Below are 19017 nucleotides of genomic sequence, written 5' to 3'. Positions count from 1 at the left end.
TTTTCTGGTTTGACGAAGAAATAGGACAGACTCTTGGTCTCGACTTTATTGACTAGGCCCCTCTTCCTGGTCTCATTCTAACAAATATGTCTGCCTGCTTCCCTCTTGGCACTGCATAAGCCAAAGAGCACAAAACATAAAACAATGTTAGCTTGGTTTTCTTTCCCCTTTTTTACCTACAAAGGGGCCACAGTCCTACAGTGGAATTAGAAAATATTTGGACCCCTTTACTTTCTGCACACTTTATTGTATTGTGGATTTAATTTTAATTGGATACTTTTACTACTTTCCCCATCCATCTACACTGAATAAGCCATAAAAACCAAGTGAAAACATATTTGGTTTGCAAATTTATTAAAAACTAAAAACTGAAATCTCTCATTCCTAAAAGTATTCAGGCCCTTAATTCGGTGCTTTGTAGAAGCCCCTTGTGGCAACAATTCTAACTTGAGTTCTTCTATGGTAAGTCTCAGAAAGCTTTGCGCACCTGGATTTGGGTGGTTGATCCCATTCTTCTGGTAGATCCTCTCAAGTTCTGCTAGATTAGGTGGGAAGTGTTTGTAAAATGTGTGGCCTGCTGGGGGTGCTCAGCTCTCAACACCCGACACAGACAGACGCAGACACAAGTTCTCAAGTACAACACCGGCTTGATTCAGTGGGAAACGCTTCCCAACCATTTCGCACCTCTACAGCACAGTACAAAAGCACAATAAGTGCACAGCACTTGTCTTCTTCTTTTCTCTTACTCTTCCTCTCTCTGTCTCCTATACCTCTACTTTTCCCAGCTAGTTTTGTCTGCTCCCTCTCAACTCTGGTCTCCTGAAGCAGTGGTAGCTGGCTCCTTTTATGCCCCACTCAGGAGCATTTCCAGTGGCCCATTAGTGTGATAGATAGATAGATAGATAGATAGATAGATAGATAGATAGATAGATAGATAGATAGATAGATAGATAGATAGATAGATAGATAGATAGATAGATAGATAGATAGATAGATAGATAGATAGATAGATAGATAGATAGATAGATAGATAGAACTTTATTATGATTTAGTAGTAACCCTACCCCTAAACCTAACCCTAATACAATATAATGCACTAATACTTTTTGCATTTTGTGATTAAAAAGACAACTACCAACATTCTCTGCGGCCTTCGCTTCGGATATATCCATATTTTGTCTGCACTCCTGAAGGTAGGTAAAAACAGACAATAACTTTATATAATGTTAACGTTTACCCCCCTGGGTGGAATTAAAGAGCTGCATAGTTTGGGGGAGGAACGGTCTCCTCAGTCTGTCAGTGGAGCAGGACGGTGACAGCAGTCTGTCGCTGAAGCTGCTGTTCTGTCTGGAGATGATCCTGTTCAGTGGATGCAGTGGATTCTCCATGATTGACAGGAGCCTGCTGAGCACCCATCGCTCTGCCACAGATGTCAGACTGTCCAGCTCTGTGCCTACAATACAGCCTGCCTTCCTCACCAGTTTGTCCAGGCGTGAGGCATCCCTCTTCTTTATGCTGCCTCCCCAGCACACCACCGCATAGAAGAGGGAGCTCACCACAACCGTCTGATAGAACATCTGCAGCATCTTATTGCAGATGTTGAAGGACGCCAGCCTTCTAAGGAAGTATAACCGGCTCTGTCCTTTCTTACACAGAGCATCAGTATTGGCAGTCCGGTCTAATTTATCATCCAGCTGCACTCCCAGGTATTTATAGGTCTGCACCATCTGCACACAGTCACCTCTGATGATCACGGGGTCCATGAGGAGTCTGGGCCTCCTAAAATCCACCACCAGCTCCTTGGTTTTGCTGGTGTTCAGGTGTGATCTAGAAGCACTTCCGGGTTAGGGAGAACCCCAGTGAGGTAGGGCGCTGCAACCCCTGCAGCATCCCCTGGCAACACCCACGGAACCCAACAGGACTGCACCAAACTCCAATTCCTCTGAAGCCCTGTGGGAATCCAATGCACCACTGCAACACAGGGGGGCTTCCATCTAGCTCTCTGGGGGAGGTAGTGTCCTTTGCATGTTCTCTCCCCCATTCCTTCCAGTACGGAGGCATCCTGGCCTAATAAGAGCCACCCGCCATCTGTCACAAATGCCATCTTCAGGTCTCTTCACTCTTATTCTATGAGGTTTAAGTCAGGACCATGGTTGAGTCACTCAAGGATGCTCAGAGATGTCCTAAAGCCACTCATTCATTGTGTTGACTGTATACTTCATGCAGGAAGGCAAACCAACACCCCAATCTGAGATGGTGTGCACTGTGGAACATCATCTAACTCTTCTACATGAGGACTGATTTTGATCATTTATGTTAGGTTGAATGCCCATTGGGGGCTGGGTGGTCTTTTGACCTCAGAACCCCTGCAGATTTTTTTTTCTCCAGCCCTCTGGAGTTTTTTTTTTTTTTCTGTCCTCCTAGCCATCAGACCTTAGTTTATTCGTTATTACTTATTATTGCCTAATCTTATTTTTATATTTTTCTTTTTTCTTTCTTCATCTTGTAAAACAATTTGAGTTACATCATTTATATAAAAATGTGCTATATAAATAAATGCTGTTGTTGTTTTCCTCAAGCACTTCTCTGTTTTTGGCTGCATTCATCCTTCCCTCAGTTCTGACCAGTCTCCCTGGTCCTGCCACTGAGAAGCACCCCCAAAGCGTGATGCTACCACCACCACCATTGTTCACAATAGGTATGGTATTAGGCAGGTGGTGAGCAGTTTCTGGTCTTCACCATGTTGCTTTGTGTTCTGCCCAAAATAATTCAATTTTTGACTCATCAGAGCTGAGAATATTTTCCCCGTATTCTCAGAATCCCCTAAATGTTGCTTGGCTAACTCAAAGTGGGCTGTCACGTGATTGCTGGAGTGCCCCTGATATGATCATTCTTCTGATAGGTTGTCCCATTTCTTTAATCCCTTCACCAAGTTCCTTCTGGACTGATAACCCAGATTGTCCAGTTGCCCAGATGGCCAACTCAAAGAAGATTCCAGACTTCTTCTATTTCATAACTGTTGAAGCCGCTGCTCTCCTGAGAATGCTCAAAACTTTAGAATTGGTTTTATTCCCTTACCCTGATGTTTGCCACACCACAGTTTGATCACAGGGAGTTCCTTGGATTCCATGACTTGGTTTTATCCTGACATGCAGTGTGAATTGTAGACCTTAATAGACACAGGTGTGTACCTTCCCAAATGATGTCCAATCAGTTCAATTTGCCACTGGTGGACTTCAGTCAAGTTATTGACACATCCTAAGGGGTGTGAAAAAGAACAGTCCATCCAACCTGCTATATCCTAACTACAGGGTCACAGGGGTCTACTGGATCCAATACCAGCCAACACAGGGTGCAAGGCAAGAAACAAACCCTGGGCAGGGTGCCAGCCCACTGCAGGGCACATACACTACACCCACACACTAGGGACAATTTAGAATCGCCAATGCCCCTAACCTGCATGTCTTTGGACTGTGGGAGGAAACCCACGCAGACACAGGGAGAACATGCAAACTCCACACAAGGAGGACTCAGTAAGCGAACACAGTTCTCCTAACTGCGAGGCAGCAGCACTACCACTGCGCCACAGTGCCACCCTGAAAACGAACAGTCTTGATACAAAAAGAAAGGTTTGGGGCAGCCACCCATATACCCGAAGCCTGGCTGCAAAAGGCAAAATTGGTTGCACAGATGTGTACAGAGTTGAGTCCAAAACAGAACTGAAGTTAAAGAGCAAGATATTTTGAGTTTAAGGGAAGCAGGTGGAAGTGATGTCATTGGGCTGGAACTGAACGTGATGTCATTGGGCTGGAACAGGAAGTGACATCCTCAGGGGGCGGAAAACCGGAAGTGGTGTTCTCAGGCCAAAATCAGGCAGAATTTCCCATGTCCGGTCTGCAAAGATAAAAGAGGAAGGTTTAGTGCACCCTGCCACCCCCTGGCCTGGCATGGAATTACCTTCTTTTGGTCCATTTAGCTGCCTCCCATGCGCATGTGTGTGACAGGGGTATTAAAGCAAACAGGATGCATCTGAGCAGAATTTGGAGTTCCACAGGAAAGGGTCTGAAAACTTACAGGAAAGAGAGGTTTTAGTTCTTGATTTTTAATATATTTAAAAAATTTTGTGAAAACATGTTCTCACTTTGTCATTATGGGTTATTGGGTGTAGACTGGCAACTTTATCAATTTAAAGTTAAACCTCCAACTCAATAGAGTGTGCAGGAAGGTGATGGCATTTCAATACTTTTTGATTCCACTCTATGAATTACATTTCTCCTTCTTTATTCACACCTAAAGTGGAAGCATCCTTCATTTTGGACCAGCTTTGAAATGATTAAGTAAGATGGCTGTCGTTTTAGCTGGATAAACTGTTTCTAGTTTAGCGTTTACTTTAACTTCTGCATACTTTGATCCAGCGCCATTGTTTGTCTTCACAGCTCATCTGTGTTTCTATGTCCATGTGGCACACTGTTTGAAGCTGCTCAGAATGAATGGAAGGTGCTCCTTTGAGTTTAGTTTTTCTGTTATATTTAGGAGGAGATGCTTATAAAAGATAATAAAGATTTACTTGTCACACAAGTTAGTAGTTGGAATTCAAGTAACGCAAACAAAACAAAATCCAAATGCTAGCACATTCACTGCCTTCCTACAACTTTAAGGTTAAAACAGTGTTATTCCAGGAACAAAAAGCTCTAAAGTGATAGTACCATCATTTATATGGTTCCTTTCATGTCCAAGGATGAATTTTAGGGTCTTGTAGCCTTTTTCTATCGTGGACGCCATTTGGTGTAATCATCCTGTGTTTCTAGGGGTGTGGTCTCCGGGGTCATGACCTCAAGTTCATCAGCAAGGCAGGATAAAAGGTCAAAGATTGCACCTAGCTGTATCCAGTTGAACTCTAATAGAAATTCCTTCTTTGTTGTTCATTTTCATGTCTTGCCTGGTCTGCGACTTCTTGCCCGAATTTTGACTGTGATTCTTGACTCTCGTCTGGGCTTCATTTGCTTCGTTTATATTTTACTATTTTATTTTTTTGCCATTTGCATGCATCTCTCAGTTTGACTCAAAAAATGAGTTCTCTGTTTCCTACCGAGCCACTATGCTTCTGAGATGGAGGCAGTGTTTTCTTATGAAGTCTCCACAGAAAGGTTCTCACTGGTGCACGTGAAAGGATAAGCATGAGCACGCTTCGTGTTTCTGTGCCCAGATGCTCTTTTCTATCTTGGCTTTGGCTGCCCCTTGTGCTATTGCAGCCTTTGAGGAATGTATATATACAGTACTGGCTGTCCCCCACATAGTAGTGAAACAGGACAAACTTTAAAAATCAATAAAAAAAATTTGAAAAATGTAAACATTTGTATAGAGAAGAATTTATATTGTTAGATTTTGTACCCAGGGGCCTCTTGATATACAGTATTTCTGGTTTTACTATCAGGGGTGAGAATGTAGCTGTGATCTCTTTGTCAAAAATGTAAAAAGTTGGCAAGGTATCTCTGGCTAAGGGGAAGATAGGTATGCTCCAATGTCAATTGTTGCCACTGTATCTGATCGTGTTCAGCTCTGACTGGAGAGCGTCCCCCACGTGGAGAGAAGAGCACATGGCCGTGATATCTCTGCCAATGAGCAGCTACCCTCTAAAACACACATAGCTCTGATCTCTCACTCAAAAATGTCAAATGTTACTCTTGAACAATCTCTAGATGATAATGTCTGGTGAACAAACAGGTATTGCCAGCTAAGCAGAGGCAAAGTACACTCTCACATGTGGTGAGAGGTACAGCAACTCAAGTGGAGGCTGGCACATGAGTGAGGAGGGCCCGCCCAGCTACCCACTCCTGAGGTCCCACCTTCCCCTCCCCTCAGCCCGCAGCCTCTGTCTCGGATTTGTGCGAATAAATCGGGGCCGCAATCGAACTAGGATACTTAGCAGAATGACAGAAGTCACAAAAACAACCGGAATATTCAAGCAAATTATGCAAACAAACCCAATCTAAATCCATTAAGTAGTTCTGTCATGAAAGCAGACAGACAGAAGCTGGAATTTATATACAGTATATATTTATATTTATATATATATATATATATATATATATATATATATATATATATATATATATATATATATATATATATATATATATATATATATATCTATATATATATATATATATATATATAATATATAATATATAAATAAAATCCTAAACCTAAAACTGCAACAATTTCATGTGACTTTTTATGTGACTTATTTATGTCATGCTTTAAATTGGGCTTATTTTTAAACCTACATATATATATTTGGTATCATTTTTTTCAGAATTTATCGAACTTTAATGTGATATTGTTAGATTTTCAGATTCTTATTACATTTTTAAGTTATAAACTAAAATATCAAGAAAGTCATGGTTTTTGTCTGTTGAAATGAATGGATTGTTTATTTAGTCTCTTATAAATAATCATCGAGCATAGTGGACCTCAGTTTAACAGGAATACTCCAATCAATAAGAGAGTAAATATTTTATTCTCATTTCATGATTTTTACTCCGTTAAATGATAATTAATTTTTCTTTTACATATTTATAGAATTTCGTGATTTTGAATGAAATACATAATAATTTTTCTTTTGTATATTTACAGATTTTACTAATATTCTGGCTGCAACTGGGATTTGGGCTTGCCCCCTAGTATATATATATATAAATATATATATATGTATATTGCGGTGGGTTGGCACCCTGCCCGGGATTGGTTCCTGCCTTGTGCCCTATGTTGGCTGGGATTGGCTCCAGTAGACCCCCGTGACCCTGTGTTTGGATTCAGCGGGTTGGAAAATGGATGGATGGATGGATATATGTATATAGATTAGCTGTGCTAGCTGTCTAAGGGTAAAATCTTAATAACCAACCATAGACCTCAGTGTTAATGTTTGCAGTACACCATGTAATGCATATGTCTCTGTTATATACCATTTGGTATAGGATCCGTTAAAACTGTATAAATGTTTGTGATGCACCACCTGCTTGAATGACTGAGACATTGCAACCAGATGGATTCAAAAGCAGACACACAGACAGTTACCTTTTTATTAAGGTGGATGACTTACCAGCATGTATACTATATAATTTAATAAATAATATATTGTAATTAAATAAATAATGAATTTGTGATTCATTCAAGGTGGACCCCCTTCCCCACAAAAGCTTTTAAATTTTTTTATGAATGAATTGAACAAATCAAATTAATCAAATAAATTGATTTACTTAATTTTGTAGTAAAAAGGAATCAAATCAGCAAAGTGAATTGAAATTCCCATCACCCTGCCTGATCAGATAAAAACTTTGTTTAAGTGTTGCTCTAGGACATTTAGTTTGTGGTGGAGCAGTTGAAGACTCTGCTGCAACCAACATCCCTGCTGAAGGTGAAGCTGCTGCTGCTTTGATACTCAGTCAGTGGCATTAAACGCGTGGATTTAGATGCACAGGTAAAATTTATGAACCTCAGTGAGGAGGAAGACAGCCTGGGGGAATACAGGTGTCCAAGATGAATCAGGTTAGTTCTAGCCAGGAATGGAATGGAGGCAATGTCTGCCCAAGCTGAGCCATTGAGAAATGATTTAGACTGGAAGGTAACATCAAGGAAGCCAGACCAATATAAAATTAAACTGACAAAGAGGCTCAGTGTGTCTGCTGTCACATCCAAGCTCTGTCTATCCATCCAAGGGCCATGGCAGATAACGTTGGACTAGAGGCCAATCAAGTCAGAGAGACACCTGGTGCTTATTAATCAGGCTGTATGATTTTCCCAACACACATTTTGCTTATGTTTTGTGAACAATTGGAATCAGTAAGTTATTCTATGTATGAATGAAAAAGTTTAACTTGTTTTTGATGTAAAAGAAAATTGGACATGGTGGATTACAATAGGAGACAGTCCTGACACTGACAAGGCAGGTAAGAGTGGACTAATGGTGGGATTTGGAGCATTCTGTTTAGGTCTACATAATAACGAGCCTGAATTGGTAAACAGCATTAGTACCCTACCATGACAAAACAAGGACTATGAACCATCTTGTAATAGGATGGCAATCCACTAAAGAGAAGATACAATACAATACAATTTATTTTTATATAGCCCAGAAACACACAAGAAGTGCTATAATGGGCTTTAACAGACCCTGCATTTTGACAGAAAAACTTGACTCTCTAAGAAGACAAGGAGAAACTCCAAAAAAAAACTCTTGTAGGGAAAAAAAAGAAGAAACCTTGGGAAAGGCGGTTCAAAGAGAGACCCCTTTTCAGGTAGGTTGGGTGTGCAGTGAGTGTCAAAAAGAAGGGGGATCAATACCATACAATACACAGAACAGAACACAAGTAATCCTAAATACAATATAATAGTGCAATAGAAATTTTACAAGTACAGAGCAGAATTCAACAGTAGATGATATCCCATAATACGATTTGGATTTGTTCAGAGTCCTGGAGACCTCGACCATCAAGCTGCCTCACTCTATTGGCCATTCCACAGCTGAGTCAGTGCTGGACCAGCCAATCCGATGAAAGGACCCTTCTACCTGATGATTCCTGTGATCCTCCATCAGAGATGACTTTACCTTAGGCAGGCAAAACAACTTGGCAGATTGTCCGAGTGCCACATTTGAGTACCGAGAAGACAAACAGAATAGGTGAGGGTTAGTAACAAATGATAACTATCATGTTACTTGTATTTTAGTGCTAATGACTAACAAAAAGATGCAGTCTGTAGAGTTAATCAGCAGCTCTAGTCAGGATATGCTAAACTGAAGTAGTGAGTCTTCAGCCGGGATTTGAAAGCTGAGACCGAAGGGGCATCTCTTATAGTAGCAGGCAGACCACGCCACAGTTTAGGGGCCCTGTAACTAAAACTCAACCTCCCACTGTTATTTTATTAATCCTTGGAATCATAAGCAGACTGGCATCTTGAGATATTAATGTGCGCTCTGGTTTGTAAGTCATGACAAGTAAGCCGGACCTTGGCCATTTAATGCTTCATATGTTAAAATGAGGATTTTGAAATCTGCCCTAAACTTAACCGGGAGCCAGTATAAGGATTTAAGAACTGGAGTTATGTGTTCGTATTTTCTTGTTCTTGTAATAATTCTTGCAGCAGCATTTTGGACTAACTGGAGGCTGTATAAAGAACATTTTGAACATTCAGTGAACACCGCATTGCAGTAATCAATCCTACTAGAAATAAATGCATGAATTAATTTCTCAGAACCTTGCTTATTTAGAAAACACCTTAATTTCCCAGCATTTTTAATATGGAAGAAACATAATTTAGACAACTTTGTAATGTGTGCTTTAAATGACTTGCTAGAGTCAAAGATAACTACTAGATTGTGGGCTGATTCAATAAAATTAATGGTGACTCCAATGGAGTTAAATGATGACAAAATATTGTTGTGGTCAGCATCATTCCCTCCAATAATTAACATCTCTGTTTTATCAGTGTTTAAAGACAAGTAGTTCACATCCATCCACTCCTTTAATTCACTAACATAACTATTTAAATATAACATTGGAGAAACTTCATTTGGTCTAAAAGAAAAGTATAGCTGGGTGTCATCTGTGTACGAGTGAAAATTAACATTATGTTTTCTAATGACAGATCCCAGTGGAAGCATGTAAAGATGACACTCTCACTTTTCTTGTCTTGTCCTAGATTTGCTACAGGGTCTGCGGATCATGTCTTGTATTTTCTTTCCTTTGACCAACTTCAGTTGCACCTGGGATGCAGGAGAAGCGCTGCACGTGGACAGCAACTTCACACTTAATGTTACACAGTGAGTCACTCTATCTATCTATCTATCTATCTATCTATCTATCTATCTATCTATCTATCTATCTATCTATCTATCTATCTATCTATCTATCTATCTATCTATCTATCTGAAAATTCATTTGAAGCCATCTTGAAACGCAGGCATGGTTATTTTGAAATATCTCAGAATGTATTGCAGATATCTTAAAATGTAAAGGAAATTATTTTAAGAAATCTCAAAGCAAGTTTCAGATATCTTAAAAAATAAATGATATTTTAAGATATCTGAAATTCATTTTGAGATATCTCTAAATGCCATATGGTATATATTACAGTATGACATATGAAACTGCTTTTTAAAGTGAAATTTAAGATTTTTAAAATTTAAAAAAAAATTTAATCACTTCCCCATTCTTGATTTATAAAGAAGCGAATGGTAACTATGATTCAATACTGTATAAAACTCCAAGAGAGTGAATACTTTTGTTGGCACCATCAATTTCGTTGTTCCTTTGTAAAAGTGACAATGACAATAAAGATCTATCTATCTATCTATCTATCTATCTATCTATCTATCTATCTATCTATCTATCTATCTATCTATCTATCTATCTATCTATCTATCTATCTATCTATCTATCTATCTATCGATTATATAGTGCCTTTATAACAATCTGTCTGTCTGTCTGTTGGTATTGTACAGCACCTTTTTTACAAGCTTTTCCACCAGTGTCTTTTTTAAGAAGTTCAGTTGTGCCCCACTTTGCACTTCTGTTTTTGCAATGATGGCAGCCTGACGTGTGCCCAGGTTCCTGTTTATATTTTTCAAAGCCACTTTTTTCCGTGATATGTTTCCTGCTCAGACTCTGATTTGTTTTGGAGATAAGCCCAAGGGCTGAGACTTGTGAAGAAATGTAGGTCTCAGAAAAGGGTGTGAACATTTTTTTTTGTGGAAATGGGACATGGGGGCTGCTGTGAGGAGTGTAAAGAGAGTAGATGAGCCCACCTGTATAGGTGAGATGAGGCTAAAGAGAGTTATGCACTAAATAACCCAGTGATGCCAATATGGGCAACTGTTTGGTTTTAAGACCTAGCTGGAAAAAGCAGACATATCAGGAGTTATCCTCTATTTATTTAGTGTGTTGCTGAGGTGCTCTGTGGCATATATTACTGAAATGGACAGCAGATTTTTTGCAGTTTGGTCAGGAGACATAGATTAGTAGAATGAAGACCCTTTTACGATGGGGACACGTGTTGGAAGAGCTAGGTTGTGTTTTCAGCACTCTGTCCCCCTGGTTCTCACTTAAACTCAGCTGAATGGTCCCATGCTTAACAACTGCCAGAGGGCAGCTGGGCCTGAAACATCTGGCTGACTTAAAATGTGAATGAAATAAAATGCACTCTGCTGATGCTTTATAATGGTGTGGTGGTCATTATTCTGAACTCTGGATGTTAAATGCTTAGAATGATGAGCAGTGCATGTGGTATTTTGCCATTGATGCCAACCATTTGTCACAAATGTGTTATGTGGGTCTCCTCAAAGTCAAGACGCAAAACACTAAACCAGTACCGCTGTGCCATCTATTTATTTGTTCCTTTGTTTAGGCTTATAAAATACTTGGGATATGACTACAGTGGAATGGTCAGTAAACTGTGAAGAAGGAGCAGATGTTCCCCGAGGCTAACATGGAGTCTGCAAGATCTTGAACAAGAGTGACTTACCATTGCTGCCATCATGTCATAGACAGGGTGGGCTGGACTGGTACCCTCCTCTTGACCTCATATGATGGCTTTTAAAATGGATGCCAAGTGATAAAGAGAAGGTGACAAGAGGATTGACATCAAAAACCTGGAAAATTAGTTTTGTTAAATAAGTGTGTCCTTCTGTTATTAGAATCATACTTTTAGTTATAGGGCCATCAGGGAGCCACAGCCTTTTTTTTTTGCTCCATCAAGCAACAAAGGTGGAACCAACCTTGGATGGGATGATAGCTTGTTGAATGGCACCACTGCGTACACACACACACACACACACACACACACACACACATGCACACACACGCACACACACACACACACACACACACAGGGCCATCTTAACAGCATCATAGGCTCCCAGGCAAAGTAGAGCACTGGGGCCCTGTTTTGATAGCAAAACAGAATCATTCATTGGTATCAGAAACACTGTGGGCCCCTATGTTCGTGGGGCCCCCAGGCAACTGCCCAGCGTGCCCATGCGTTAAGATGGCCCTGCACATACCCCACCCCCCACACACACACAGACATCTGAATCATGCCAGGCCTATTCAGAGGTCCCACTTAACCAAAAATGTGCATCCTTGTGGTGTTGGAGGAAACTGGAAGACCAGGAGAAACCTCACATGCACATTATTATTATTATTCATTTATTTAGCAGACATCTTTATCCATGCAACGTTCAAGTTAAAATACATAAAAGATTGATAAGAAGGTGCAAACATCAAAAGAAACTGACAACAAGATAAAAATGAGCATGATGGAATAGTCAGCCCACTGCTGTATAATTACTTATGCCACTCGACTAAGAGGGCAGCACGGTGGCGCAGTGGTAGTGCTGCTGCCTTGCAGTAAGGAGACCTGGGTTCGCTTCCTGGGTCCTCTTTGCGTGGAGTCTGCATGTTCTTCCCGTGTCTGCGTGGGTTTTCTCTGTTCCTCCCACAGTCCAAAGACATGCAGATTAGGTGCATTGGCGTTCCTAAATTGTCCCTAGTGTGTGCTTGGTGTGTGTGTGTGTGCGTGTGTGCCCTGTGGTGGGCTGGCACCCTGCCCGGGATTTGTTCCTGCCTTGCGCCCTGTGTTGGCTGGGATTGGCTCCAGCAGACCCCCGTGACCCTATTTTAGGATTTAGCGGGTTGGAAAATGACTGACTGACTTGACTAAGATGCACACCAGTGTCCTACACGCTGTGCCAGAATAACATCGGCTGTTCTGTATAAGAGAAACTAAGAAGTTCCAATATAGTTAATGAAAAGGTGTCATTGCATTACATTAGGAAACTGGACGCAGTGCGAACAGCCAAAGGGAGATCATTCCACGGCTTTGGATCAAGAACAGAGAAGCATTGTCCAGTTTTGGTACGTCTGGCCAAGAAAAGGGATGGATGGTCAGCTGTCAGCCAGAGATGGAATGGAGACTTCTTGAAGGGACATATGGAGAGACCCTTGACTAGAGATATTGAGGGGTAGAACAATTCAGAGAACCGCAGGTCAAGACATGAGACGTAGTCTACAGCAGCAACAGGACGCCATTGAAGAGACCGAAGCAGAGGAGAAGTAGGAGTGAAATGGTGAACAGAGAACACAGTCGAGAACCTACATTTTAAAGGAGTTGGCAAGGTCAGGTAGCAGTTGAAGGAAGCGTCACAAGGAGATGCTGCGGATGCTTCACTGATCCGCCTGTCAATCTCACGCTCCATTCTTCCCTCACTCGTGAACAAGACCTCGAGATACTTGAACTCCTCCACTTGGGGCAGGATCTCACTCCCAACCCTGAGAGGGCACTCCACCCTTTTCCGGCTGAGGACCATGGTCTCAGATTTGGAGGTGCAGATTCCCATCCCAGCTGCTTCACACTCAGCTGCGAACCAATCCAGAGAGAGCTGAAAATCACGGCCTGATGAAGCAAACAGGACAACATCATCTGTAAAAAGCAGTGACCCAATCCTGAGTCCACTAAACCGGACCCCCTCAACACCCTGGCTGCGCCTAGAAATTCTGTTCATAAATTTTATGGACAGAATCGGTGACAAAGGGCAGCCCTGGCAGAGTCCAACTCTCACTGGAAACGGGTTCGACTTACTGCCAGCAATGCGGACCAAGCTCTGGCACAGATCGTACAGGGACTGAACAGCCCTTATCAGGGGGGCCGGTACCCCATACTCTCGGATTACCCCCCACAGGATTCCCCGAGGGACACGGTCGAACGCCTTTTCCAAGTCCACAAAACACATGTAGACTGGCTGGGCGAACTCCCATGCACCCTCCAGGACTCTGCTAAGGGTATAGAGCTGGTCCACTGTTCCGCGACCAGGACGAAAACCACACTGTTCCTCCTGAATCCGAGATTCGACTATCTGATGGACCCACCTCTCCAGAACCCCTGAATAGACTTTTCCAGGGAGGCTGAGGAGTGTGATCCCTCTGTAGTTGGAACACACCCTCCGGTCCCCCTTCTTAAAGAGGGGGACCACCACCCCGGTCTGCCAATCCAGAGGCACTGTCCCTGATGTCCATGCGATGTTGTAGAGACGTGTCAACCAAGACAGCCCTACAACATCCAGAGCCTTGAAGAACTCCGGGTGTATCTCATCCACCTCCGGGGCCCTACCACCAAGGAGTTTTTTTGACCACCTCGGTGACCTCAGTCCCAGAGATGGGGGAGCCCACCTCCGAGCCCTCAGGCTCTGCTTCCTCATTGGAAGGCATGTTAGTGGGATTGAGGAGGTCTTCGAAGTACTCCCCCCACCGACCCACAACGTCCCAAGTCGAGGCCAGCAGCGCACCATACCCACCATATACAGTGTTGACACTGCACTACTTCCCCCTCCTGAGACGCCGGATGGTGGACCAGAATCTCCTCGAAGCCGTCTGAAAGTCGTTCTCCATGGCCTCCCCAAACTCCTCCCACGCCCGAGTTTTTGCCTCAGCAACCACCAAAGCTGCATTCTGCTTGGCCTGCCTGTACCTATTAGCTGCCTCCAGAGTCCCACAGGACAAAAGGGACAAGTAGGACTCCTTCTTCAGCTTGACAGCATCCCTCACCGCCGGTGTCCACCAACGGGTTTGGGGATTGCCGCCACGACAGGCACTGACCACCTTACGGCCACAGCTCCGGTCAGCCACCTCAACAATAGAGGCACGGAACATGGCCCATTCGGCCTCAATGTCCCCCACCTCCCTCGGGACATGGTAGAAGTTCTGCTGGAGGTGGGAGTTGAAGCTACTTCTGACAGGGGGCTCTGCCAGACGTTCCCAGCAGACCCTCACAACACGTTTGGGCCTACCAGGCCTGACCGGCATCCTCCCCCACCATCGAAGCCAACTCACCACCAGGTGGTGATCAGTTGATAGCTCCGCCCCTCTCTTCACCCGAGTGTCCAAGACATGTGGCCGCAAGTCCGACGACACGACCACAAAGTCGATCATCGAACTGAGGCCTAGGGTGTCCTGGTGCCAAGTGCACATATGAACACCCCTATGCTTGAACATGGTGATCGTTATGGACAATCAGTGACGAGCACAGAAGTCCAATAACAAAACACCACTCGGGTTCAGATCGGGGGGGCCATTCCTCCCAATCACGCCCTTCCAGGTCTCACTGTCATTGCCCACGTGAGCATTGAAGTCTCCCAGCAGTATGAGAGAGTCCCCAGAAAGTATGCCCTCTAGCACCCCCTCCAGGGACTCCAAAAAGGGTGGGTACTCCGAACTGCTGTTTGGTGCATACGCACAAACAACAGTTAGGACCCATCCCCCCACCCGAAGGCGGAGGGAGGCTACCCTCTCGTCCACCGGGGTTAACCCCAATGTACAGGTTCCAAGTCGGGGGACAATAAGTATACCCACACCCGCTCTCATCTCTCACCAGGGGCAACTCCAGAGTGGTACAAAGTCCAGCCCCTCTCAAGGAGATTGGTTCCAGAGTCCAAGCTGTGCGTCGAGGTGAGCCCGACTATATCTAGCCAGAACCTCTCAACCTCGCGCACTAGCTCAGGCTCCTTCCCCTTCAGAGAGGTGACATTCCACGTCCCAAGAGCCAGCTTCTGTAGCCGAGGATCGGACCACCAAGGTCCCCGCCTTCGGCCACCACCTAACTCACACTGCATCCGACCTCCTTGGCCCCTCCCATAGGTGGTGAGCCCATGGGAAGTTATTGAAATCATCAGAAACAAAAATTGAAACGCTTAGTCGGTGGTTTTGTTTTGTGGAGGTCCTCGCCCCCCTTGTCCGTCAATGGCTAAGCGAGTTTCTCTCTCGTTTGTCTTTCCTTGGTGGTTTCACTTTCTTTCAGCTTCATGCTGTAGCCTTGTACTTCTTTCTTCTTCCAACTTGTTAACTTGGGGCCACCTTGCCGGCTCTTTGAGATTCAGGCTGTAGCCTCACACTTCCGAGCCGGACAGACAGACTCCACACTTTCACACGTAGACATTTATATATAAGATAAATGAAAGTAAGGATTCTGGACTCATGCCAGGATTCCCAACTTTGAGTGATGGTGAGAGGGTGAGATCTTGAAGAGTAATTCTTAGAGACAAATCTGAAGAAGGAGAAGCAGAAGGCAAGAAACAGATAAATGACTTTGAAAGGTTAAGTCTAAGGTGATGAGCAGTCATCCATGACGAGATGTCAGAGAGACAGCTGGAGATCTGGGCTTGGAAATGAGAGGAAGTTCTGTGTATCATCAGGATGGTGGTGGTGGTAAGAAAAGCCATGAGAAGAAACAGCATTGCCTAAGGAGCGAATGTAGAGAGGAAAGAAAAGTGGACTCATCACTGATCCTTGAGACACACCGGTGGAGAGGTTCTGTGGACAAGACAAGGAGTTAGGCCAGGAGACACAAAGGGATCTATCAAGAAGGTAGTACTTGAACCGGTCCAAAGCAGAACCATGGATTATAAGTTTATTGAAGGACGAGATAAGCAAGGAGTGATTAAAAATGTCGATGGCTAATGAAAGGTGAAGAAGCATGACAACAGAGGAGAAACAGCTCAAACAGGTTGACTGAAAGCAGTGCAGTCTCAATAGAGTGATCATTATGGAATCAAGATTGAAGAGGATCTAGTAGTTTGCTGTCAGTGTGAAAAGAGGAGAGTGTTTTTGTGGACTAGGTGTTCCAGAGACAGAAATGGCAGAAGGTGGGCCGGATGGTAATTCTGAATGGAAGATGAATTAAGAGAAGGTTTCTTGGTAAGAGGAATCACATGAGACTTCTTGAAATCAGTAGGGAAGATACCACACATTGGGGAAGGATAATGACTAATAATAAAGGGATTGAACCCTGATATTTGGTGCTGTGAGACAGCAGCACTGCCCTCTGGGTTTCTGTGTCTATTGTGGCAAGCGGCTGGGTGTGGCACCCAGCCCGGATACCCAGAAGGACTGGAAGAGGGATTATGCCTCCCCCACACTATGAGGGGGCAACCGCCCTGGTGGCTTTGGGGACCATTGGAACAGAGCTTAGAAGCTCAATCCTCGCCCCAATGCCTGAGGAGCCCTGGCCATCGGCACTTCCGCCACACCTGGAAGTGCTGGGGGGAAGAAGACCAGGGACACCCGGAGCGCTTCCGGGTGTGCGGCCGGTACTTCCGCCACACTTGGGAGTGCTGGCGGAAGCTAATCGGGAGGCCCCTTGGAGCACGTCCGGGTGGGAATAAAAGAGGCCTCCTTCCTCCATTCCGGGACTTGAGTCGGGAGGAAGAGAGACGGAGCTCGGGAGGAGAGGAGAGGAGCGGAGGCGGCCTGAAAAGAGAAAGAGGGGCATTATGAGGCCTGGACTTTGGGGTGAAAGTGGGTTGTGTGTGCCCTTGTAAATAGTGGAATATGAATAAACGTGTGTTGGACTTTGGACCTATGGTGTCCGCCTGTCTGTGTCCGGGCCACTTTCCACACTATACAGACTTCAGAAGTCAGACTTAGTATTTTAATTCACAGCAATTTTGTCCTGAAGCCCTTCAAGCATTGGGATCTATTCATGCCAGAAATAGGAAGTCATTTTAATTTCACTGACAGCTTCTACTGTACCAATATTAAAGTCAATCTGTTGGAGATGTTCAAGACATCTCATTTGACATCTTCATTTGATTTTCTAGGGTTTTAGGGAGCTGTGGTGAGAAGTATATGGAAGCCCTCACCTGTCGGACCTCATCTCCTCATATGTCCTGCTCGGTGCTAGTGTACAGTCTGCATTCCTATTACAGGATATCAGTGAGTGCCGAGAGCAAGACGGGCCACACCGAGTCTCCATTCATCTGTCTACTGGGAATCGAAGCAGGTATTAAATTCTGGATCTGTCCTTGGTCTCTGTATTATCATGAAGTCAGTGGAACTCCCCAAATTCATAATGTGTTGGCCTACTCTCAGACACTGCGCTGAACACCCACACAGACCTTATCTATGTAAGCACCGGTTATGAGTGATGCCTGCATAGACTTTCACTCCTCAGTACTCCACATAGGGCTTCACTAACTGTAGCATGAGCAACACACACATGCACATGCGTGCGCGCACACACACACACACACACACACACATATATATATATATATACTGTATATATATTGTCAAGGAGGGAATCAGCAGAGGAGTCCATAGGAATAGCTGGGGGAACTACCAGACCATCCCATTTAATACAAGAGTCCAAAAATACAACTTAAATAGGCCCTTGGCGGCACAGTAACAGAAAACTGCACCCACACTGCCTTGATAGCCTAGAATCTCTGTTTTGAAGAGTCTGCTGTACTGATCAGTCTCAGGGACTTCCATCATGCAGATGGACTGCTTTACAACTGACGCTGTTCCTTCCAGGGATGTTGGTATTTATAGGACTTGGCCGGAAGGGGAGGAGTTTCCAGGAGTGTTGTAGGCAGGGCTCAGCTGCCCTCACTGGGTGTTTTCTCGATACTGCAGAGGGAAAAAGAGATGATATAGTTAGTGACAGCACCCCCTGCCATCCTGGGGTGGTACTGCTAAGCATGAACAGAATAAGATGGGTGATCCTCAGATGCCCATGTATGATAATAATTATATATATACATACAGTATATAAACCTGGACCACTTTAACATTAAAGGGTCTTTTTCTGTTGATCAGTGTCAAAAAACATTCAACATTCAAAAACAATCCACGTGATTTGATGTTGTATAATAATAAAATGTTAAAACTTCCAAGGGACAGAACACTTTTTATAAGTATTGTGTGACAATAAGGTGTAGCTCCATGGACAGATCAGAAACCAGCTACCCTGTCTTATTATGTGTAACATAAAGGAGCAGGTAACCTGGTGGCCTGCCTGAGACAGAAATTAATGTTTATGGGTATTGTATGTTTTCTTGTTATTTTTATTTTCCGTGTCTTTTTTGTGATTACTTTTGGACTCTTGGAAGCGGACACATTTTGGTTAAAGCCTCTTACAAAAAACACATTGTCTTTACTCTCACTGTGAGGTCCACTGCTTTTGGGAACA

The 19017-nt window shown here is 43.7% G+C and overlaps 2 protein-coding genes across 2 annotated transcripts in view; both read left to right on the top strand.

Moving 5' to 3' along the window:
* The window catches only part of ap3d1 (adaptor related protein complex 3 subunit delta 1), a 1136182-nt gene that overhangs the window by 928026 nt on the left and 189139 nt on the right, over positions 1-19017 (top strand). The window lies entirely within an intron of this gene.
* The window catches only part of LOC114663173 (interleukin-6 receptor subunit beta), a 59208-nt gene that overhangs the window by 7326 nt on the left and 32865 nt on the right, over positions 1-19017 (top strand). The window contains exons 2-3 of the mRNA XM_051935297.1: positions 9700-9820; positions 17645-17826. Of these exons, the coding sequence (XP_051791257.1) occupies positions 9700-9820; positions 17645-17826 (303 nt within the window). The remainder of the gene's footprint in view (positions 1-9699; positions 9821-17644; positions 17827-19017) is intronic.

This window comes from Erpetoichthys calabaricus, chromosome 12 (assembly GCF_900747795.2).
Source record: "Erpetoichthys calabaricus chromosome 12, fErpCal1.3, whole genome shotgun sequence".
NCBI lineage: Eukaryota > Metazoa > Chordata > Cladistia > Polypteriformes > Polypteridae > Erpetoichthys > Erpetoichthys calabaricus.
The sequence above is the reverse complement of the archived record's forward strand: the minus strand, read 5'-3'. Positions and strand labels throughout refer to the sequence as shown.